The 25,314-nt window shown below is 42.9% G+C and overlaps 2 protein-coding genes across 3 annotated transcripts in view; both read right to left on the minus strand.

Annotated features, from left to right (window-relative positions):
- LOC114568524 (uncharacterized) overlaps positions 1–8,171 on the minus strand; it is an 11,277-nt gene extending 3,106 nt beyond the window's left edge. The window contains exons 1-5 of the mRNA XM_028598139.1: positions 7,877–8,171; positions 7,273–7,522; positions 2,286–2,430; positions 1,873–2,051; positions 891–999 (exon numbers count right to left, since the gene is read on the minus strand). Coding sequence (XP_028453940.1) covers positions 891–999; positions 1,873–2,051; positions 2,286–2,430; positions 7,273–7,522; positions 7,877–8,171 — 978 coding nt within the window. The remainder of the gene's footprint in view (positions 1–890; positions 1,000–1,872; positions 2,052–2,285; positions 2,431–7,272; positions 7,523–7,876) is intronic.
- A 3,662-nt stretch (positions 8,172–11,833) lies between these two features.
- LOC114568757 (tenascin-X) overlaps positions 11,834–25,314 on the minus strand; it is a 56,136-nt gene continuing 42,655 nt past the window's right edge. For both annotated transcript variants that reach the window (XM_028598403.1, XM_028598402.1), the window contains 10 exons: positions 24,630–24,773; positions 22,510–22,629; positions 20,993–21,142; positions 20,084–20,226; positions 19,491–19,623; positions 17,044–17,195; positions 15,862–15,958; positions 15,083–15,238; positions 13,224–13,387; positions 11,834–12,448 (listed from right to left, as the gene is read on the minus strand). In XM_028598403.1, the coding sequence (XP_028454204.1) occupies positions 12,350–12,448; positions 13,224–13,387; positions 15,083–15,238; positions 15,862–15,958; positions 17,044–17,195; positions 19,491–19,623; positions 20,084–20,226; positions 20,993–21,142; positions 22,510–22,629; positions 24,630–24,773 (1,358 nt within the window). In that variant the 3' untranslated portion in view covers positions 11,834–12,349. The remainder of the gene's footprint in view (positions 12,449–13,223; positions 13,388–15,082; positions 15,239–15,861; positions 15,959–17,043; positions 17,196–19,490; positions 19,624–20,083; positions 20,227–20,992; positions 21,143–22,509; positions 22,630–24,629; positions 24,774–25,314) is intronic.

Here is a 25,314-nt window from a genome sequence, read left to right on the forward strand (position 1 = left end):
AAGGTGACTTAGCCCAAAAATTTAAACATCGACAGCCTTTCAGTCCCTCCCCCCTTTGCGCTAAAGCCCAAAACGGTCTCCTAAGCCCCTCCCCCCACAAGGGAGAATGAATGCATGTGCATGGTGAATTTTTGCAAATCAAACTACAGGCTGTAGGTGGTGCCAGAGGAGCCAGAATATATTTTTTTAATTACCTGTTTCGTGTAGTTCTACTGGAACATAGGGTCAGTTTCAGCAAATATGACAGAAAGTTAGTTTTATAAGGCTTACATACTGCTCCTTTAATTTAAAATGCGATGCAAAGTGATTAGGACGATGATATTGTATATTATGTCCTCAGAAAGTTGTAAGGATTACAATCCACAGTAGATTAAGCCAATGCAATTTTTTTGGTTTTGTTTTAATAATAACATATAATAACTGTTCAGAATGTGTCATAATGTTAAAACATCTCAAGTTACTGAGTAAAGGAGGACAAAATACTGTTATTTCACTAATTTAATTAGGCTCGCATCACAATAAATCAACGCTGACGTGTTTTGGCATAAAGCCTTCTTCCAGGCATTTAATAATAATAATAATAATAATAATAATGATAATAATAATAATAATAATAATAATAATAATAATAATAATAATAATAAAAGTTTAATTCAGTGATATACTGTACATACAAGCGCAGAGTCACTACAGCTGCTAATTGGGGCCCAATTATTCAACAACCAATCAAATCATCCTTATCTTTACTTATTGGAACGTGCCTATTGGATTGGATTTTGGGATTAGCCCTCCACCGAGAATCTCATTCATTTAAAAATGAAGCACAACCTCCCTTTTCCAACTCTGTGGCATAATGTTTCTGTAAATGTCTCTTATGAAGACGTAACTACCTGGCAGGAGAAGCAGTGAGGGTGGAAGGTCAGATCTCCAGACCTCATGACCAAAGCGGAGGCTGGGATTGGCTGGAGGCAGCGAGCGCACTGACCGCCGCCAAACATCCTGAGCAGGAAGAGGAATCAAAAGGGTGTCGGGAGAAATCAACAGATGCAAGCGACTCACATTAAATCCCACCCCAAAATAGAATCGGATTCTGTATAGTCACAGCGTGTACAAAAAAAGGTCACATGAGACACAGCCGTCTTCTAACCGTATACATACTGGGAACTATATTCTCAGAAAGCCGAAGCGCGGCTACTTCTGCGGAGTGATATTACGCTCTGCTCCTCACCACGGGGCTTCTCAGGTGCTGCGAGCATATCACTCCACCCAAGTAGCAGCAGTAGCAGTGCTTCGCCTCCTGAGAATATAGTTCCCAGTATGTATACCACATGTCAAACTCAAGGCCCGCGGGCCAAATCTGGCCCCTTGTAGATTTAGATCCGGTCGGTATATCAATTTGGGTTCACAATACATTTTGGCCAAACCAAAAACACGGGAAAGTGTTTTTTTTTTAACTGCAATTACGTGACATTCAAAGCAGAATTTGGCAGATTCGCCAGCTCTGAGACTCAGAAATTCCCCCAGAAGGAACTATTTTGATAACTTTTGTAGGGCTTCATGTCAATAAAAATGTCGGAAAAAGCAACAAATTTACAAAAAAAGGTGACAAATGGCTGTGAAAGCCACAAAAACGTTGGAACAAAAATGAGGAAAAAAGCTACCAAAAAATGTAAAAAAAAGTTGTAAAAAGTGACATGCAGTAACAAAAGCACGTCAATAAACTCTACATGTCTGGCCCTCGGTGTGATTCTCTTTTTCCAGTGCGGCCCTCTGGGAAAATGAGTTTGACACCCCTGATGTATACTGTTAGAAGATGGCTGTGTGTCATGTGACCTTGTTATTTGTCCACGTACGTAGAGTGATGTTTCTGACCTGCAGTAGTCTTGCTGGCAGTAGATGTGTCCGTTTCTCCAGTAGAGCGAAGGGTGAGTCTGCAGCTCGCAGTGACACTGGCTGCAGCGGAGGCACACGCCGTGCCACACGCAGCCGGCAGCCAATAGGAAGAAGCGGTCGCACACCTGCTCGCCGCAGCCGGCACACGTCATTGGCTCCTGGATGGACACGGCTGTCGCAGTCTGAGACAGATTTAGTTTAGATGTACTGTGTGTATATACAGTACAGGCCAAAAGTTTGGACACACCTTCTCATTCAATCTCATTTCCTTTTTATTTTCATGGCTATTTACATTGCAGATTCTCACTGAACGAAGGGCACAAACGAAGGCAAATGTCTCCATTTGTAAAAAAAAAAAATAAATAACCACGTACGTGTAACCAGGGTCTCACATTGTCTGAAGCAGCACTTTCCTCCGTCCCCGCCGGGGCTCGGCCGCCTGGCTCCGCCCCCTCCGCGCCCTCCCCCTCGTCGCCAAGGTCACCAGCGTACAGCAGGTCCTCCAGGGCTCGGGCGTCTGGCGACATCATAATGGTCCTGAGGAGGAAGAGGAGGGAGATAATTATCAGGCCACTCGGTAATCACGGGCCTCATTAGAGAGCTAAAAACAGACTCAGTGACTTACAGGTAGGTAGAGTAGGTGATGAGGATCGCTTACTGGTAAAAGGTAACCCCGCCTCCCGAGAGAGAGAACGGGAGAGGGAGAGAGGGAGAGAAGGAGAGAGAGAGGGAGATAAAGAGAGGGAGAGAAAGGGAGCGGGAGATACAGAGAGAGAGGGAGAGGGAGGGAGAAAGGAAGAGAGAGAGAACGGGAGAGTGGGAGAGGGAGAGAGAAAGGGAGAGGGAGATACAGAGAGAGAGGGAGGGAGAAAGGGAGAAAGGGAGAGAGAGAGAACGGGAGAGTGAGAGAGGGAGAGAGAAAGGGAGAGGGAGATACAGAGGGAGAGGGAGGGAGAAAGGGAAAAAAGAGAGAGAGAGAGAGAAAACGGGAGAGTGAGAGAGGGAGAGAGAAAGGGAGAGGGAGATACAGAGAGCGAGGGAGAGGGAGGGAGAAAGGGAGAAAGGGAGAGAGAGAGAACGGGAGAGTGAGAGAGGGAGAGAGAAAGGGAGAGGCTGTGTTCGCACTCTCTCCAACAAGTCTGCCACTGCTGGAAAACTTTGAGTTGTTGCATTGCTGCATGTAGAATATTCATTTTAATTAGCCATGTAAACAGCTTAGTGGGAATATTGTCTTATTTATAGAATAAAGGGCAAAAACAGGAATATTAAGTGCATGTAAACGTAGTCACTGTGACAGCGATTATGTTCCAAGGCACAGATAAACACACCTCGGCGGGGACGGTGTGAATGCAGAGCTTCACCTGTCTGTTGTTCTTTGTGTTTTGTGTCAGTCGGACTTGTACTTGTACTACAAAGCAACGGGCTGCACACCCTGAGCTTTGGCTGGGGGGGCTATCTATAGCTAGGGGAGACCCCACCTATCTACAGCTAGGGGAGACCCCACCTATCTAAAGCTAAGGGAGACCCCACCTATCTACAGCTAGGGGAGACCCCACCTATCTAAAGCTAAGGGAGACCCCACCTATCTACAGCTAGGGGAGACCCCACCTATCTAAAGCTAAGGGAGACCCCACCTATCTACAGCTAGGGGAGACCCCTCCTATCTACAGCTAGAGGAGACCCCACCTATCTACAGCTAGGGGAGACCCCACCTATCTACAGCTAGAGGAGACCCCACCTATCTACAGCTAGAGGAGACCCCACCTATCTACAGCTAGGGGAGACCCCACCTATCTACAGCTAGAGGAGACCCCACCTATCAACAGCTAGGGGAGACCCCACCTATAGAGGAGACCCCACCTATCTACAGCTAGGAGAGACCCCACCTATCTACAGCTAGGAGAGACCCCACCTATCCACAGCTAGAGGAGACCCCACCTATCTACAGCTAAAGGAGACCCCACCTATATACAGCTAGGAGAGACCCCACCTATCTACAGCTAGAGGAGACCCCACCTATCTACAGCTAGAGGAGACCCCACCTATCTACAGCTAGGGGAGACCCCACCTATAGAGGAGACCCCACCTATCTACAGCTAGAGGAGACCCCACCTATCTACAGCTAGGAGAGACCCCACCTGTCAACAGCTAGGAGAGACCCCACCTATCTACAGCTAGAGGAGACCCCACCTATCTACAGCTAGGAGAGACCCCACCTATCTACAGCTAGAGGAGACCCCACCTATAGAGGAGACCCCAACTATCTACAGCTAGGGGAGACCCCACCTATCTACAGCTAGAGGAGACCCCACCTATCTACAGCTAGGAGAGACCCCACCTATAGAGGAGACCCCACCTATCTACAGCTAGGGGAGACCCCACCTATCTACAGCTAGAGGAGACCCCACCTATAGAGGAGACCCCACTTATCTACAGCTAGGAGAGACCCCACCTATCTACAGCTAGAGGAGGCCCCACCTATCTACAGCTAGGAGAGACCCCACCTATAGGGGAGACCCCACCTATCTACAGCTAGAGGAGACCCCACCTATCTACAGCTAGGAGAGACCCCACCTATCTACAGCTAGAGGAGACCCCACCTATAGAGGAGACCCCACCTATCTACAGCTAGGGGAGACCCCACCTATCTACAGCTAGAGGAGACCCCACCTATCTACAGCTAGGAGAGACCCCACCTATCTACAGCTAGAGGAGACCCCACCTATCTACAGCTAGGAGAGACCCCACCTATAGGGGAGACCCCACCTATCTACAGCTAGGAGAGACCCCACCTATAGGGGAGACCCCACCTATCTACAGCTAGGGGAGACCGTGATAAGCCCTATTTCAACAAACGGTGGCGTGTCCCTTTAAGGCGCTGACACACCAACCCGATTATCGGCCGTCGGACAGTCTGGCGAGGTCGGTGACTCGAGTTTGTTCGGTGTGTCCCGTGCCGTCGTCAGTCCTTCACGTGGGCCGATTTGACTTGTTGAATCGACCAGTGGGCAGTCGGACTCAATGACCAATCTGATTGGTGGAGTGCTAACCCTTGACTAGCGAATCAGTGCCCGAGAGCTGACAACGCCAGAATCTTCTACTTCGTCTTTTCTTCTGTTCAGCGAGCAATGACGACAACGATCCTTCGTGACTACTATCACCTCTCTCTGATGAAAACAACGGCTGACGACAGCGTGCTCTGTGTTTACGAGGTCTAGAGCAGTGTCTGAGTCTCAAATGGGGGTACGTGTACCCCTAGGGGTACTTTGGAGGACTGCAGGGGGTACGGGAGATTTTTCCTACCAAAAATGTGACATTTGTGTCGCCTTCTTTGGACCTAATCTTGCCTTCCTTCCTATACAGATTTACAAGTTTCTTCGCTTTTTTCTTCTTATGTTTTTGAAGTTTTTTATACTATTTTGACCTATTCTTGCCATACTTCCTTCCTTCCTTCCTTCTACTGTCTTTTGTCTTTTTTTTTTCTTCAGTTCCAAGGCTGTTGTTTAGTTAATCTAGCGCTTACAGCGCTGTACTGTTCCTCTTTATATACACTTATTTTTTCTACCGAAAATGAGACAATAAGAGTAATCCCTGAACCCAGTTTTACTCTTTAGCTTGTTGTAACTTGTGCTATAAGAGGGTTACTTGGCTTAAAGAAACAATTCAAAAGGGGGTACATTATTGAAAAAAGTTTGAGAACCACTGGTCTAAAGAGATGTTCAGTCATTACCGGTTTTCATTTTTTGGGGAGACAATACAGATTGGCGCGCCGATGTATTACGTCTCGTGCACGTGCAGAACTCAAGTCGGTGCCGCTTCGAGGTTTTTTGATAGACGGGAGCCAACTGATCAGTCCAACTTTTTTTTTTACGTTTTTGTTCTTTTTTCCCCACTTTTTTATTATTTTGTCCATTTTTTTCAATGTTCAATGGTATAAAATTTAATAAAACACCCAATCAATGAAAGTAGTGAACTGATCGTTTATTTTATGTTATTTAAATTTTTTTTTTTTTTAAATGTGGTTGATAGAAACCCAAGGTTTTGAAAACAGGTCAAATTTACCACAACAGGAGAGTTTATAAACAACTATACAGAGATGTTTTCACAAGAACAACAATAGAAATATGAGTATAAAGAAAGAAAATAAAGGATACAAATTATAAAAATATGTTTAATGTAAGTATAAAAATGCTAAACTGTATATTGGCCGATGTGCGGGTGGTACATGATTATGACAGAGATTCAACGATTAAACAAGTGTCCGATAATCAGCCACTATGTTTTGTAAAAGAAAGAAATGTCCCCAAAAATACTATCTGGAACCAGTTTTCTATAATGTTAACATGTTCTGTTTTTCTGTGTTTTTATATTATTATAAACGGAATATCTTTGGGTTTTAGACGGTCAAACATAACAAGACATTTTGAAGATGGACTCTGGGAAACAGGGCTGTAGACAAGTCCACCTTTGTCGAGTCCAAGACAAGTCCAAGACCAGGACTAGTCAAGACCGAGTCGAAAGAGGTCCAAGTCCAAGTGCAATAAAACACTATTGGATCAAATTAAGTCACATTATTATTTACTTAAAATATAAAATGGAAATGTTCCCATTCTTGAACTTATTACTTGTCCTGAAGAATCCATCCGGTACAAAGTGCTCGCTGACATCGTGTCTGTGTCCAAAATGAAAATGATTGATGCCTGATGATCGAGGTATATTGTTGCAGCCCGGCTGATCCAGGCAACCAATCACGATGGATTTTGTAATTAAACTAATAACTGTTTTTCTGAAAGAGCGCGCTTCATCAACGGTTTTGTTTTGAAGGACTCGGTCGAGACCAACTACAATATTTTGGCCGAGACAAGTCCAAGTCCAAATACCAACGGGTCCGAGACAACAGAAAAGGGTCTCGAGTCCGGACTCAAGTACTACAGCCCAGCAGGGAAACGGCAACTTTTATAATCGTTTTGTAAGTAATAAGTCAGTAATGAGTCATATCGTTCACCTGTTTTCATCCAGGTAGAAGAAGTGAAGAATCAAAGCAAGTTTTTTAACTGCTCCCTACTCCTTTTTGAAAATGGAAATCCTTACTTAAAATAAGTTTGATGAGGATTTAGTTTGTGTGGATTTTCGTGCCTGTACTCAAATGTTTAATGTTCTTGTGGATCTTCTTTTTTTCCTTTTTATAACATGTTCAAAATAAAATAAACAGAATAAAGGCAGACTAAGGAAGGAGGAGATGATTACATCTTACCTGGTTTCCTACTGAGCGTGCTCCGTACGAAGATCTCACCTGCTCCGTGAGAAAAACAAACTTCTCCTAAACGCCTTTTTAAATCGTCTGGATCTTTTGACCGATTTTCGTCCGTGGCACTCGACCTCCCCTCTCGCTCCTGCAGCTCGTCTCCTCGGCCTCCAGTCTTGTGGCTTTTGGGATCAGTTTCCACTCTTCCCTGGCAGCTCTGACCTGAGATCTGCTTCCCACCAATCACAGTCGCAGCACCTGTCCCTCTGCCGCCGCCTCCCATGAGACTCCGCAGGCACACACCTGTAAACAAGAGGTGGCTCAGCGAGCAGGTGATCTGATTGGCCGCCTGCTGAGCAGATGGGTGGGGGTGGGTGGGGAAGGCTGCACCCCAGGGGACCAATTAAAAAAACCAAACAAAGGGTGTTTAAAAAGGACGCCTGGGATATGCACTCGAGCATGAACAGACAACGGAGAGGAGTCAACTTTTCCCTCGATCCCTTGGCTGCGTTTCTTCCCCCCCCGTTTAACATCAGGTACAGAACTAAACAAATCGGCCTTTTCATTCACGAAATAACTAAGACTTGAGTCCCATTGAAACAGGGAACAATGGCGTGCTGCTGGAGTTTAAGAAGAAGGGAAAAAATAGAAGCTGACCAAAGAAATAAAGACAGACAAATGGAGACAAAATAAGGATTTACGCAAAAGCTTGCTTCTAAAAAGAAAGGTTTTTAGTGCCCGTGTTGAATGAGGCAGTGGATTGTGGAGCCCTCGGGTGGTCTGTGAGGGGAACTCCACAGGCGAGGAGCGGCTGAGCAGAAAGCCCGATCCGCCATGGTGCGGAGCTCGGTCCCAGTAGAAGAAGGACTTTGTTTTCCGAAGAGGAGGTTATGTGATGAGGTTTGTGGTGTGAGTAGTTCTTTGAGGTAGGGAGGGGCGTTGTGATGCACTGATGGATGAGTAGGGAGATTTTGAACTCAATCCTGTATGAAAACGGGAAGCCAGCGGAGTGAGTGAAGGACGGGTGTGACATGGTCGGACTTTTGTACAGGGATGCACCGAATCCGGGATTCGGCCGAATATTGGGCTTTTTGACGGGGTTCGGTTTCTGCCGAACCCTAACGCTTGCACTATAACGTGCACAAAAAAAGATATATAACACAATAAAGGAAAAGGGAAAAAGCCAGAGAGCATAATATGAGCTCTGGCTTTTTCCGTTGAAACGTTGAAGACCCCTGCTTTAAACCAATCAGAATGGTCTTGGAACTTGTTTTGGTGGAACATTTGCACATCGCAAAGGAAAATGCCCCATACAATATTAAATGAAGTTAACTGTTGACACAATACAGTAACGTGAGCTATTTAAATGAGCTGATACATGGTTAAACCTCATTGGCTCTTACCAGTGTATCTCCCCCACCAATCGGTCCCAAAACGTCCCAGTTAGAGAGGAAATACCCTGAACATATTCTTTGTAAATCTTTACAATCATTCCCAGAAACAACCAAGCAGGCCTGCCTTGTTGCACCGTCCAAATATTCTTCCAAACTTGCTATTTTCAGCGTGTAGCTCGATAGCTCGAAGTTTGTCGTTTTTCCCCGTAACGAAGAGATTTTGGCAACACACAGATAGCAGAAGGTTAAAGGGTAAAGCCGTATCTGTACTTTACTTTGTTATTTATATTTCAGGAAACTTTTACTTTTACTCCACTACATTTCCCATAGACTGTTAACGAAAGGGACAAAGCGACTTCCACGGAGACCAGTGAAGGATGTTAGAAGCACTTTTCCGGTGCTGGCTGAGTGTTACTGAGCAGCCTCCAACTGAGATAGACGACGTAGATGTGACGTGAGCAACCTGTCTGAAAGTTGGAAGTCTTCTGGTAGCTGTGCCGAGAGAAATCTCAATCATTCCCAATCTTACAGAGATACCAAAGTATTTCCAAACCATCAAAATATTTTGTTCCGATGCCTTCATGGACTCTCTATGGGCTTCTCCCTTGACTGTATGCCTCCATATCCCCCTGATTGCCTGTGAGCTTCTCCTGTGCTATACGGTAATTCCTCTACTGTGTGACAGTAAGTCTCGTGGTTATGACACATTCGTTAGCCTCTTTTTATAAAAAGCGTCTGCTACCGAGCCATAACGTGAGATACAAGGTAATGGAGCCTTTTATACATTGTCGTGTTTCTTTAGAAATAAACAACAGACAAATAGAGTCTTTAAACGCTTCAGATGTAAAGTTATTCACTGTCAAAGTGACGCCAAAATGAATGGGAGTCAATGGGATGCTAACAGAGACTCCCCATAGGAGGTACGCTTTTCGGATGCTCGCTTACCCCCCCTTGCCATTTCCCCTAAACATCTTAGTTACTCGTTTCTACAAAATAAAAATCTGAAGAAATTTGTCACACTGGAAAAAAGCAGGTTTGGTGAATCACTGCTCCTAATTTCCAATGCAGGTTACACTGCAAATGGCTAATAAAGTGAATCTGTGAATCTAGATTGCCAAGTAAATGCTGCCTCCATTCCAGTTGGTGACGTGATGCCTGTTTGTTGCCAGGCAGCAAAAACAACCATAGGCCAATAATGACTGCTAGTGTCATGGGAGCCCCTGGTGCAGGCTCTGCCGCCATGGTAACAGACGATGACCACCTTCGCAACAGTGGTGATGAAGACAAATTTAGTCCATAAAGTTCATAATTACTGTTTAGTTCTAATACGTCAGTAAATTTAATATCAGAATATTACTTTTGATTACTTTTAAGTACAGTAAATACCAGATAATTTCAGACTGGTACTCCAGTAGTATTCTAAAAAGTGACTTTAACTTCTACCAAAATCATGTTCTGGTCCGATACAAGTACTTTTACTCAAGTATTACTTTAAAGTACTTCATACCAGACTGCATGTAGGCCTACAGCTCACTGATGTAAATAAACTACGAAAAACTGTTTTAACCTTTTGTGTTGTCTTCCCCGTCAAGCGAGAAAACTTTTTATTTTTCGGGCTCATATTTTAAAAATTTTTCAGTGTCTTTTGTAATTTTTCTCAAAGTTTCTGTGAATTTTTTTTCTACATTTCTATAACTTTTCTCAACGTTTTTGAAGATTTTTTACCCGATGTTTGTCTTTTTTGTTTTCGACGTGTTTCTCACTTTTTTAAAAAGTTTTTTCGCCGTTTTTGTCCCTTATTTTTCCGAAGTTTATGTCAATTTGTTTAAAGTTTGTTTCTGCTACTCTGGAGGACTGCAGGGGGTACCTGATATTTTTTGCAAAATGATTTTCAGTAACCAGGCTTTAGATACTTCTACTGTCGGAAAGTTTGTTGTTTTTTTTAAGTTTGTCACCTTTTTTTGAAGGTTTTCTCATTTGTTTTGACCTCTTCTTGCCTTTCTTCCAGTCTTTACTGAAGTTTTTGTCACTTTTTGAAATTGTGTGTCCCTTTTGTCGCCCTAGTGTTGTCTTCCTTCTCTCCACTGTGTTTTTTTCAAAGTTTTTATTACTATTTTCAACCTATTCTTGCCTTACTTCCTTCTTTCTACCATCTTTTTCAAAGTTTTTATCTCCTTTTCTCCTCAGCATCTAAATGTTTTCCAGGTCCAAAGCTGTTGTTTAGTAAATCTATCACGGACATCGCTGTATTCTTCCTCTTCATAGAGACTTTTTTTTTCTACCAAAAATTATTCGCGCTGGTTAGGGGGTACATGGCTTATAAACATTATTGAATCACTCACCTGCTTGTTTCCATGGTTGCACCATCTGGTGCATCTTTTAGCGGACGGCAGGTGGCGGTGTTGAGCTGTACAGCACGGCTGAGACATGATGAAGAGCCTCTCGTTTTGGTTTCATTTCAGGGGCGGATCACACATAGCAAAGATAACTTTTGGAGAAATAACTTGTTTTCGTCCCACAGGATGAAGTCAGACATATACGTCAAGCTCAAAACAATCATTTATTTCCTGAATAGTAAACATTTGACAGAGGTTGTTGTTTTTGCAACAAACAATACTAATGATTTTGTATTTTACTGCATGTATAACTCTTTGGCAACTATTTATTTACATCAAAAACAATGAAAAGTGGCAGTTTTGGATCCATTATAAAATGGTTAAACCCTTGTGTTGTCTCCCCATTGACCGTGTTTTTTGGGTCAAAATTTAAAATTAAAACTTGTTATAGTTTTGCGATGTTTGCTGATTTTTTTCTGCAATTTTTTGGACATTTCTTTCGCCTTTTTCAGCGTACTTTTTATTTTTTTAAATGCTACAAAATGTTATGAAACATCTAAATTCAATCAAAGTACTAATCATTTTTTTTTATTTGTGAAGAGCATTTTATGGAACAATTTGATTGAAAGAAACCCAAATTTCTGAGATAGGAACTTTTTTGCAAAGACAACAGTAGGGTTGAAGTGCTGCAAACAACGGCTACATTTCCACCTGTAAAAGTGAAGTTTCCGATGTCTCAACAACATATCGGCATACAGAACCAAAACTACCGGCATGGGATAACGGTGTCGGAAACACACAACCGTTCACATTTGTTTGCTATGAGCTATTTCTGCATTTTGATGCTTTTAACTTCTTTCCTTCAAATAAAAACAGAGAGAAAAACTGTGTAATTTAGACACCAAATTAATTATTTAATCCCCAGGGCCATCATGTGAGGAGGGCCCCAAAAAGATGCTAGAATGAATAGCTGTGGATGTGGGGAGGGGCCCACAGAAAATGCCTTTCTACAGGGCCCAGAATGTTGTGCTACGCCCCTGTGTACAAAACTACATAACATCTATTTGTAAAGAGGAAATTCTACAACCTAAAAGCATCAAAGAGCATTCAGACATATAGATATATATATATATATATATATATTACTGACTGTAATCAGGCTCTGGCAGCAGATTACAAAACCTTTGAACGGTTGTGTGCGTTTTTGTAATTAAGGTAAAGTGATCCTTTAAATATAGAGACAGTGGGAGCAGCTAAGAGAAGATAAAAACTGTACAATCTAACAGTAACATACTGACATAACTGACCTCTATACAAGTGAAGAAATACGTCTTCATCTCCGCTGAAGTGAGAGTGAGGCTCCCTGTTAAAATGTTTGTGTTGTGTGTGTGTGTGTGTGTGTGTTTGTTTGCACATGTATGCACACACTGCTGTCCATCATGCTTAATGTGTTAAGCAGTTCATTATCCTCTTTGTCGTCCTCATCCACTGGTTGGAGGTCTGAAGGCGGCTGGCCTCAGCTTCATCTCAGTGAACGGGATGGAAACCTCTTTTCCTTTCCAGGAGGTCCAGATCACACCCTGAAACACACACACACACACACACACACACACACACACACACACACACACACACACACACACACACACACACACACACACACACACACACACACACACACACACACACACACACATGCACGCACAAGCACAGACGCGTGCATGCATGTGGACATAAACATGCACAAGCACAAACACACACGCACAAACACACACATGCGCGCGCATGCATGTGTACATACACATGCACAAACACACACGCACAAACACAAAAACACACGCACAAACACACGCGCCCATGCAAGCACAAACACATGCATGTGTACATACACATGCACAAACACACACGCACAAAAACACACGCACAAGCACAAACACACGCACAAACACACGCGCCCATGCACGCACAAACACATGCATGTGTACATACACATGCGCAAGCACAAGCATACGCACGCACGCACGCACGCACACACACACACACACACACACACACACACACACACACACACACACACACACATGTCCAAATCAGGTGACTGACAGCCGGTCCAGATGTGTTGATTTATGTTTTTCTGGTGCCCACAAAGAAATAACTGATTATTTGGTATGTGTTCCTTTAACTATAAAGTGCACTGAGATCATGTTTAATGGTGATTTTACACTTTAAATATTTTTTTTTCTCAAATGTTTCCCCAAGAACTTAAATCCTGTCAAAGTGCCTGACAGAACCATGATGTCCTGAGATCCATCCCTTCACCTGTGACCTACCACAACCACAGAACGGGTCTGGTACCTGGTGATGGACATTGATGCCGTAGACGCCGTTGAGGTTGGCCTCGTGGCAGTTCTTGTACCACCAGCCTCCTCGGTACGACATGGCACAGCGGGTGATGAAGGGCGCCGGGTCCCGGTCTTTGGTGGAGAAGACCCGCTGGTTGTGGTAACTGAGGGAGTCACCTGAGACCAGGAACGGGAGAGGAGACAAGAAGGAATTAAGAAGTTCTTAAGCCTCGTGTTTTCTTCCCGTCGCCCATGCAACTTTTTTGTTTTTCTACGCTTTCTGACGTTTTTGTTGCATTTTAAAAGCTTTTGGTCACTTTTTTCAACGTTTTGGAAGGCTTTTTAGACATTTTTCTCAATTTATTTTCAACATTCTTTTACAATTTTTTTTCCCAAATGCTATAAAATTGAATAAAACACCCAAATCCAATGAGTACAGTGAACTGACCATTTATTTTACTTGTAAAGACTGTTGTATGGAACCACCCACATTATATTTTTGACAATTTGGTTGAAAGTAACCCAAATTTCTGAAATATAGAAACTTTGAAAATGGGTCATAATTGACCCGAGGACAGTTAAAAGAACAACAATAATGGGTAACTTTGGAATTTTATTAACCTGGACCCTATTAGCCCATGCACTAATGTCTACGTGACTAATGAAATGTAACAATCATTGAAATAGGTCCAATATTAAGCGAGAACGCTCAAACCGGCAGCCACGAAACGGGCTGCGATGTAACCCTACGGGGCAAATGTCCACCGTCAATTTTGACGACTTAAAGGTGCTGTAGGTAGGATTGTGAAGATCCAGGACTTAGCCAAAACAATTTTAACATTGAAAACTTCTCAGTCCCTCCCCCCTTTCCACTAAAGCCCCAAAATGCTCTTCTAAGCCCCTCCCCCAAAAAGGGAGAATGAATGTGTGTGCATGAGCAGTGATTGACATGCAGTTAGACATCCCCCCTGGCCCGGATTGATGCATCTGAACAGGGAGCGGTGGATTTTTGCAAATCGTACTACAGGCTGCAGGTGGTGCCAGAGGACCAAAATTGTTTTTTAAATTGCCTGTTTCATGTAGATCCTACAGAGATAGAGCTTTTAGTCAAAGAGTAAGATCCTTTTAGTTTAACATGAAACAGCCCCTAAATGGCCATCACCAAACCTACCAGACTCCATGTAAATAATCAGGACTTTTAGCGTGTATAGAGCCAGCATATCTCCACCAGACTCCATGTAAATAATCAGGACTTTTAGCGTGTATAGAGCCAGCATATTTCCACCAGACTCCATGTAAATAATCACTACTTTTAGCTTGTATAGAGCCAGCATATCTCCACCAGACTCCATGTAAATAATCAGGACTTTTAGCGTGTATAGAGCCAGCATATTTTCACCAGACTCCATGTAAATAATCACTACTTTTAGCGTGTTTAGAGCCAGCATATTTCCACCAGACTCCATGTAAATAATCACTACTTTTAGCGTGTATAGAGCCAGCATATTTCCACATGTAAATGGGAGAATTAAGGGTTTATTTCAACCAAACCAGAGTGGTGATTGTTGGAACAGTGTAAAGACAAACCATGGTGGCTTCTTACAAGTATTTTTTGTTTCTGTCGACTTTGAATGACGTGTGTTTTACGATGATAAAATTACAGTTTATTTAAATTAAGTCTGGTGGGTTTGGCGATGGCGATTGCGGGGCTGTCTCCGCTGTAGGGATCCTTTCCATAATGTTGTCAGACACTTAGCATAATAACCTGAGCCTGTCAGTGGCAAAAACAGCACTTTTATACTAATTACCTGTAAGTTTGTTTGTATTCAGCACATTTGAATAAATGCCAGTCGACCACTCGTTTCCTCTCACCTGCGGTGCCGCTGTATCCGCCCACGTTCAGTTTGTAGTTCCTCTTCAAGAGCTCAAACGTTGAGTATTTGGCAAACACCGCCTCGCCTTTGTCTCGCAGGTCCACACGTAGGCTCATCCTGGTCATCGCTGTCAGGTTGTATAATCTCTCCAGGCCTGAAGCGGCCGGAGATAAAACCAGTTTAGTATTAGATAAAAATGACTTCCTGGTTGCATTTATGTTTAAATCAGGGGAACACTGTAGATGCATAGACTGTGTAAGGGAAGCCAAAATATCTGAATCACGTTGTGTCAGCGGTTTGAACATGGGCCAAGCTCAAAGTACACGTCACATAAAATTCACCCAAAGATGGTTTCTGTCATTTTAGGTAGTTCTGATCAAGCTCATGTTTTTTAAAGTGTTAATTTTTCTGGTTTTTATGAGTTATTTGATGTTATAAAAACAGGGTGAGACGTCATGATTTAAAGCTGGGACTGACTCGTGATTGGTCAGGCTTGTTTATGGGAGGACAGAAGACCGCTGTCCATGTCTCGCGTGAAATCAAATGTCAACGTTGTTTTTTTTAACGTATGTAACCTAAATTTACACATCAAACAATACTTATTTTAAACCAAACCATCATCTTTTCCTGAACCGAACCAAGTAGTTTAGTTTGAAGTCAATACAGTGACTGTGTATTCATAAAATGTTTCAGTATCATGGGGAGTGTCTCTCTCTCTCTCTCTCTCTCTCTCTCTCTCTCTCTCTCTCTCTCTCTCTCTCTCTCTCTCTCTCTCACCCAGCCAAAACTCTCCACTCAGACTCCCAAATCCTTTAGTGTAGTCCTTCCACCCTCTGAAGAAATCCACCGAGCCGTCCTTCCTCCTCTGGAAGACCTGCAGATAGGAAATACACAGACCAGGTTTTTCACAGGAAAAGCTCAATATAACCTGAGACTACAGGCTGGGGAAGAGATTTCAATAATAATAATACCACACCAGGGCTGTAGTCAAGACTAGATCATCCAGACTAGATTCATGACTAGGTCCAGTCAAGACCAAGTCCAAAGGTACCAGAGACCAAGTCAAGTCCAAGGGCAGTCAAGTCCAAAGGTAGTCAAGTCCAAGCCAAGTCCAAAGGTAGTCGAGACCAAGTCAAGAACAAGTTCAAAGGCATTCAAGTCCAAGTCTAGAGGTAGTCGAGACCAAGTCCAAGTCCAAAGGCAGTCTAGTCCAAGTCCAAAGGCAGTCAAGTCCAAGTCTGGAGGTAGTTGAGACCAAGTCCAAAGGCGGTCTAGTCCAAGTCCAAAGGCAGTCTAGTCCAAGTCCAAAGGCAGTCAAGTCCAAGTCTGGAGGTAGTCGAGACCAAGTCCAAGTCCAAAGGCGGTCTAGTCCAAGTCCAAAGGCAGTCAAGTCCAAGTCTAGAGGTAGTCGAGACCAAGTCCAAGTCCAAAGGCGGTCTAGTCCAAGTCCAAAGGCAGTCAAGTCCAAGTCTGGAGGTAGTCGAGACCAAGTCCAAGTCCAAAGGCGGTCTAGTCCATGTCCATAGGCAGTCAAGTACAAGTCTAGAGGTAGTCGAGACCCAGTCAAGTCCAAGTCCAAAGGCAGTTGAGTCCAAGTCCAGAGGTAGTCGAGACCAAGTCCAAGTCCAAAGGCAGTTGAGCCAAAGTCACGCCGCGCTCCTTCTCTTCAGTCACTCGCTAGCTCGCTCCACCACATACCTTTCTCACAGGCGCTCGTTGAGCCGCCGTCTAAAATTCTGCCTTTTCGACAAGTTGACAGCTTGTAACTGACTTTGCCAGCTTACTTTGCTACAGGCGGTTAAAACCAGCCTCAGCTCAACTTAAGCCAGCTGAGTCGCAGCAACACCATCAGCCTTCCGCTTCAGGCTGCTGAAACTTTCAGAAACGGTTACGTCTCGTTTCGAATCTTCGGTGTGAACTCGGCCTAGTAAGCGAACTGGCTGAGTGATGTCACCGTACCGTCCAGCCTCCTCCGTCCGTCTCCATGTCGCAGTAAACCATCATCGGCGTCCCGAGTTTCCCCTGAGGAAAGATCTCAACCTCGCCGGACGTCCTGATGCCGTTCAGCAGCTCCTGGGAGCAGTCGGAGGGGAAGGGGAACCTCAGGGTGCCTGAGGAGAGGAACACAATGTAACCGAGTACCTTTACCCCACCGCCAAAACTATTTCTTATCAGAAATATCTTCAGGCAGAAGGTACAGGTTACCAAACTGCAAGCTTAACAGGTGATAGGTTGGATATTTCTGCCTACATGTTTCAAATGTATTTTATATCTTGTATGTAGGGTACTACACAAGAAGGTTAGTCTGGGGACAACCTTCACCCAAAAGAATGTGTAGAATCTACTATGAGTTTGGGTACAACTTTCACGCAGAGGAATTGGAGCCAGGAATGTGGGAATCTATTAGGAGCATAGGCCATAAAAGGTGTAGTTTAAGAGTAAACTGTTGCACTGAAATAGATAGCTTGAAGCGTGTGAGGACAAAAAGTATAAAGGAGGAGTTATTCTGATGTTCGTAGAGACACTATGGGTACATGCTCTTAGGAGGGTGTAGACATGGTTATCTTCCTTTCTAGGAGAGAAACCTTGGCATATACATTTGGTGTAGTATAAATTCTCATTTGTGCCGCTTTCAATCAAATTAATGTATAATAAGAGATACGATGTGTGTGTGTGTATTGGCTGCAGTGATGTATGTGTGACTAATACTACTAAATAATATTTGTGGTACTTACCAATATGGTCATAGGATGTGCAAAGCCTGATAGGGTACTGGTGCAATATTTTTATTTATATATATATATACACTACCGGTCAAAAGTTTGGGGTCACTTAGAAATTTCCATTCCAGACAGAATACCAGCTGAGATCAGCTGCATTGTTTTTTTAATCAGGGCAGCAGTTTTCAGATTACATTATGTGCTTACATAATTGCAAAATGGTTCTCGACTGTTGTAGACAGAAGTGGCTGAAGAAATGCTTGAAATTCCATGCTTTTTGGTCTAAACGTCATACCCAAATTAAAAGTGGTACAGCTCCCATATACTTTGACACTTAGGGGTGTGCCTGATATCATTGGAAAGGAAACACTCAAGTTGTGTCAGGGCGATTCTAGGCCTTACTGACACAGAGTTACAGAGGCTAGAATGGAGATTTTTTATTTCTGTCCAAGTTATAAATCTGTAAAATTATTAAAATACACTGCTGTAAACACATCTGACAGGTGACAGACAACACAGCATTAGCCACGTCTCAGCTTACTACAAAAAAAATTCAGAAGCTAAAAGACTCAAAAATGGATTTTATATGAATTCTTTTCTACAAATATGTCTGTGCTTTTTTTTTATTTCTATTTGAAAAGTGCAAATAAAAAGCCAAAAAACTACAAAATACAACACTTCTCAAATACACAAACAAACCCACATCAATCACCTTTCCAATGATATCAGGCACACCCCTGAGTGTCAAAGTATATGGGAGCTGTACCACTTTTAATTTGGGTATGACGTTTAGACCAAAAAGCATGAATTTCAAGTGTTTCTTCAGCCACTTCTTTCTACAACAGTCGAGAACCCTTTTGCAATTATGTAAGCACATAATGTAATCTGAAAACTGCTGCCCTGGTTAAAAAAAACAATACAACTGATCTCAGCAGGTATTGTGTCTGGAATGGAGTGGAATGGAAATTTCTAAGTGACCCCAAACTTTTGACCGGTAGTGTATATATATATATATATATGTTTTCCTTTGCTTTCCTTTTGTTGTAATAAATATTATTAAATATATTTTCTTTGGCTGCTTTCGAAATCCCAACCGGACATACTATCTAGTAGCTAATACAGTATGTGATATTTTGTTGTATGTCCAAAGCCGTAGTATGAAACCAATAGTACGCAAATTGCAAACTATTTTCTCAAACGGCAAGGAGGCTCTCAGGAAGGTGATGATGAAAATTACAGCTTAGTGTGTCACACTACTGCTTATTTACACAAAAGTATGTTGAACAATAGTTTACATGTTGAGTATGTAGTGCAGAGTATGAGATTTCGGACGCAACCTTTGCCTTTGTGAACTAGCTGGATGTGAACTCTAAACCCACGTGTCATGTTTGTGTAATAAAGAGTCATTTTTTCCAAATCTTTTCCTTGTACGACTATGTGATGTATTGCACTTGTAAATGAATAAATAGTAGTAATAGCTTAGAGTTAAGCACAGTTTAGTGGTGTTAAGTAGTCTGATTGCAGCCAGGGAAAAGCTGTTTATCACTTAAAAAGTACATTTTACTTTACCAGAGTAGATTTTATGCCGGTTTATTGACTCGGACTTGAGTAAAAGTTTATCAAAGTATTAGTACTTTTACTTAAGGAGAATATTTCTGTACTCTTTCTAACTCTGCGAGTTTTTACCGGTGGTGAAGTCGGTGGAGATGGCAGCCGTGTAGCCTCCCCCCTCCTCCGCCTGCAGCTGCACCGTGTACTTTGATCCGGGCTGGAGTCTGGTCAGGTTATACTCTGTTACCGAGGCGTCCACAATCACTTCCTGTGAAGAAGAAGAAGAAGAAGCAGGAAGACAAGACAAGGTTGATGGTCCGAAACAGCAAAAACTTCCTTCTTGCAAAGGAACAATTGGAGCGCCGTCTTCTGGTCCTCTTTTAGATAAAAAGCCGAGTCCAACTCGTTCATTATAAAAGCCGTTTCAAACAACTGGTGTTCATCTTCTTCTTCGCAATGTTTACTTTGACGTCGCAGCGCTGTCGTCATGTGTTTAGCTCGCCTCTGGCCCGCCTATATCAGATACACCGATGTGATTGATGCAGCTCGGCTACCAGGGCATAGTTAACGAGCATCGTTACTCAATGCCAGAGTGACTCACTGAGCCGATTGTGCTATGAGAGAAGCGTGGCTCCTTTAAGGAACAGCTCAGTTCTTAACGTGTACGGAGTGAGAGAGAGAGAGTGACAAACTTCACGTAGAACAAATGAATCGAACCCTGTTCTCACCTTCAGTCCCTGCCCGTCGGTCTGATAGGTCAGTCTGTAGCTGCCCGCTGGGTTTAAGGGTGGTTTCCATGACAACAGAGCGGTGCGAGGGGTCACGTCGTTGGCCTGGAGATCGCTGGGACCGTCCCCACCCGTCCCAGAGCCTGGAGCGGAGGAGGAGAGGAAGAGTTTGGGGAATGACTCCTCTGCAAGTGTGTGTCTGTGTGTGTTTGTGTGTGTGTCTGCGTATATGTGTGTGTGTGTGTGTGTTTGTCTGTGTTTTTTGTCTGTTTGTGTGCGAATGTTTGTGTGTGTCTGCATGTGTGTGTTTTAGTCTGTTTGTGTGTGTGTGTGTGTGTGTGTGTGTGTGTGTCTGTGTGCGTGTGTTTGCATGTGTGTGTGTGTGTGTCTGCGTATGTGTGTGCATGTGTGTTTTTTATCTGTTTGTGTGTTTGTGTCTGCGTATGTAAGTGCATGCGTGTGTGTATGTGTGTGTGCGTATGTGTGTTTGCATCTGTTTTTGTTTGTGTGTCAGTGTGTGTGTCTGTTTGTGTGTGTGTGTCTGTGTGTGTGTGTGTGTGTGTCTGTGTCAGTGTGTGTGCGTGTATGTCAGTGTGTGTGTGTTTGTGCGTTTGTGTCTATGTGTCAGTGTGTGTGTGTGTGTCAGTGTGTGCGTGCGTGTGTGTGTGTGTGTGTGACTGTGTGTGTGTTTGTGCGTGCGTGTGTGTGTCAGTGTGTGTGTTTCTGCGTGCGTGTGTGTGTGTGTGTGTGTGTGTGTCAGTGTGTGTGTTTGTGCGTGCGTGCGTGCGTGTGTGTGTGTGTTTGTGCGTGCGTGCGTGCGTGTGTGTGTGCATATGGGCGTGTGTGTGTGCGTGCGTGTGTGTTTGTGCGTGCGTGCGTGCGTGCGTGTGTGTGTGTGTGCGTGCTGACCTCCGCTGGTGGTGAAGCTGGTGGAGGCCACCGAGCTCTCGGCGCTGCCCAGCTGGCTGCTGATGGTGACGGTGTAGGTGGTGGAGCCGTCCAGGCCGCTGAGCTGCTGCTCCGCTGCGTTCCCCGACACCGTGATCCTCAACTCGGAGTCTGAACACACAGTAACAATCAGCCACGCAGTTTCTATGACGACGCGTGTCAGGGACATCGTAGAATTAAAAAAATGTATAAATCACTGAGCCGGGGAGAGTGAAAAACCCTTCAGAAGTTTATAAAGTTACAAATTTGACATTTCTTCCCTTTGCATCACACCAAAGACGCTGCTGCTTGCCGTGTATTATGCCGGCAGCGGATGACCTCATCAAATTACTAACAAATACTAGCATATAATGAGTGGCATCCAACCAATTGTACCATTTCCACAATTATTTGCAACAAATCCTCCAAACCATCTGATCGTATCGTTATTCTGTTCCTACCCTCTAATACAAGTGTCAAACTCAGTTTATCTAAGGGCCAGACGCATGTAGTTTATTAGCATGCTTTGAGAGAGAAAAAAGTCAAATATGTTGACTGTATTATTGCATGTCTCACATGGCTTTCTCACTTAGAGTTTGGGCCTCATAAAGCCCTAAAAAAAGTCGGGAAAAATGTCCTTAGCCATAATAGAAAAAAGCCTAGAAAAAAACTAAAATTGTTTAAGAAAGCACCAATAACCTTGCAAGAATTTGGCAAAAACATTGGCATAAGCCTCAAATAGCACTTAAAGCGTTGAATAAAGCACCCGAAACGTCGGAAAAAGTGACAAAAACACTGAAATAATACAAAAAATTGTTTAAAATGCGACAACTACATTGAAAAAAGGATCAAAAACGTCAGAATTAGAAATTAGAATTAGAAATAGAAATAAGCGCCAGAAACGTTGAAAAAAAACATCAAAATGCCGAAAAACCCGAATAGAAAAAAGCGACAAAGAACATCGGGAAAAATTGACAAAAACTTTGTGGGCCAAAATTTATTGTGAGCCTTAATTGATATGCGGCCGGATCAAAATCTGCGAGGGGCCGAAATTTGGCCCGCGGGCCTTGAGTTTGACACGTGTTCTCTAATAGGACCAGGGGCGGTTCTAGGATCAGACCTTTAGGGGGGCACAGCCCTTATTGTACCAAATTTTCTGGTGTTTTTGTCACTTTTTACAACGTTTTTGGTGCTCTCTTTTCTTTTGTGCTTTCTTATTTTTGTTGCTTTTTTCCAACTTTTTTGTTGCTTTTTTCTGTCATGGCTAAGGACCTTTTTTTCCGACTTTTTTAGAGTTTTATGAGGCCCAAACTGTAAGTGAAAAGACTATAGGACACATGCAATAATACAATCAACACGTTTGTCTTTTTCTCTTATATAAAAGCATGTCAATAAACTGAACTATAATGACAAAAACGTTTCTAATTCATGTTTCTTTTCAGCACAGAGAGATAAAGTTGAGATTCTTGTGTGATTTATGAGCGGAGGGCAGCACTCACCTGTCCCGGCGCCGTAAACGATGGCGTACTTATCGACGGCGGCCAGCGCTGGACGCCACAATAACAAGGCCTTGGTGTCGGTGACGTTCACGGCCCGCAGGTCTGTAGGCGGGTCGGGGACTGAGAGAGACATAGACATAGTGATGACAATCTAGTGTTCATTTTGTCACCCATTTTTAATTTAGTCTTAGTCTTGTGCCAAATGTCCTCGTTAGTTTTAGTCATATTTAGTCATTCACATATCTTTTTTTGTTAGTCAAGTTTTAGTTGATTAACAGTCTCGTCATTTTAGGCTAGTTTTAGTCAAAAGAGAACTCAATATATCTTAGTCAAGTTTTAGTCAAAACATGTTTTTTTAAATAACTAATTATTTCTGAGATTGTTTCTGATAACCATTTCAGTCAAATAGTCATATAAAAATAAATTATATAATGTTATATAAATATCAAGCCTCTTCCTTATTTCACCAGTAAATTCCTGTTAAATGACAAAAACAACCACTGCGTGGGAAGAGGATTTTTTACAATAACTTTGAATGCAGCACGAAGCTGGCGAGGCGTATTTCAAGTGAACGCAACATCTGTGTTGTTTTTCAGACAACGGCAGCTGCAGACTGTCGTACGTCTCGGTGTTGGAATCCTACACAGTGAAATACAGACAAACTTTTACATTGTTTAGCTGTCAGCATTTTAACCGTGTTTACTCCAGTTGCTAGCTAACTGTAGGCTAACGTTACCTGCTGTCGAGTGTAGTGTTAACTAGCTAACGGTAGGCTAACGTTACCTGCTGTCGAGTGTAGTGTTAACTAGCTGATGGTAGGCTAACGTTACCTGCTGTCGAGTGTAGTGTTAACTAGCTGATGGTAGGCTAACGTTACCTGCTGTCGAGTGTAGTGTTAACTAGCTAACGGTAGGCTAACGTTACCTGCTGTCAAGTGTAGTCTTAACTGGTAGGCTAACGTTACCTGCTGTCAAGTGTAGTGTTAACTAGCTAACGGTACGCTAACGTTACCTGCTGTCAGGTGTAGTGTTAACTAACTAGCGGTAGGCTAACGTTACCTGCTGTCAGGTGTAGTGTTAACTAGCGTCCCGTGCAGCGATGTTTCGGTTGCCTCTAATGTCTGTTTAAGAGCATCAGAGAGAAGCGGAGGCATTTAAGTGGCACCAAAATCCACGTTGCTATTCGGTCCGGTAGATAATGGTTGTTAAGGCACCGGTCGGTGCCGTATTAGCACCGGGTCTCAGTACCCAACCCTAGTAACAGCTGAATATTCTATCTCATGATGGAAAAGTAGAGACGATTGTAGACGAAAATGAAGAGAGATTTTATCTTAGTTTTTATTTTATGCAAAACATTTTAGTCTCGTCTTTTTTCGTCAACAATAATGCACGTTAATTTAGTCTTAGTCAGCTTTTTTGGACATCGCCGCAGTCTCGTCATCGTCTCGTCTTAGTCATGGAAAAAAAGGTCGTTGACGAACATATTTAGTCTCGTCTCGTCTGATGAAATTGACACTATAACAATGTTTATTTCATTGGTTTTGCACCCCAAAAAAAAAGTAAAAAAGATGACACAATGTTGGAAAAAAAAAAAAAAACTCTGCAAAGAAAAGCAGAGAGATTTCCATGCTATGAGACAGATCCGGGTTTGGTTTGTCAGTGTTTTCTTGAAATAACACAGAGCTTGAAACCAATCCTGGATCAACCCCCTCCTCTGACACCGCCCCAAGACTTCTGAAAAAAAACTTGAGAGAATATGCAAGTTTAGATTTTGACTGTTCATTTTTCTTGAATTTTTTATATATACAGTATATATATAAAAAAACTTTCTTCTGCAAATAGAGCTGCAAAGATTAGTTGATTGACTCTTGTGTTGTCTTCCATTCGACCGTGTACTTGTCGTCCTGAAAATCCACACTGTTTCTGACGTTTTCCTCTCTTTTATCGACACTTTTGTCCCTTCTTTCATTGTTTTTGGAAATCTGGAACCGATGATCTGATATCGAAACCAACATTTCCCCAAACGATTTATAGTTAGAACCAGTTCTCAATGCCCCAATCCTACACCAGCTCAGCTAAGACCCGATCACAGCAAACAAAGGGGGAACCCGCAGTACTCACGTGTCATGACAAAGTCTTTGATTGGATCGCTCTCGTCCAATCCCAGGATGGAGATGACGCTGACCTCGTAGGAAGAACCAGGCGAGAGCTGCGATAGGCCGACGGTGGAGTCGCCCGAGTCCACGGTCACCGACACCGGCTCCCCTGCGCAGACACACAAAAAGGAGATGGAAAAACTACCGATGCGTTTACTTTCCAAGATGAAATGTGCACGACATTCACAATAACTGCGAGAGAAAGCAACGTTTGGGAGCATTCAAGAGCATCACAACTGCACTATATAATATCAAAAAGTAAAGCTTCAAGCTTTTTGACAGTTTTTAAAACTATTTTGTGACAGGTTTTTTTGACGTTTTACAACAGAAAATACAAAATTGTAAAGGGTTAATAAAGAATAGACTGCTACAGCTGAGATTAAGATAGTATTTACATGGCGGTAACCACGTCTGGTTGAACAACTTCACAGAAAGTGTGTAGTCCGAAAAAAAAAAAAAAAATTCCCGTTGACCGTGCAACATTTTGTTATTCTGGATCAAAATTTTGAATTCAAACTTTATGGTCTTCTTTTGTTTTTTTTTAAAGCTTTTTCCGAGATTTTATTTACTTTTTTCAATGTTCTTTTTTTTTGCAATCTTTTTTTCAAATCCTATAAAATTGAATTATACAGCCAAATTCAATGAAAGTA

This window comes from Perca flavescens, chromosome 14 (genome assembly GCF_004354835.1).
Source record: "Perca flavescens isolate YP-PL-M2 chromosome 14, PFLA_1.0, whole genome shotgun sequence".
Lineage (NCBI taxonomy): Eukaryota > Metazoa > Chordata > Actinopteri > Perciformes > Percidae > Perca > Perca flavescens.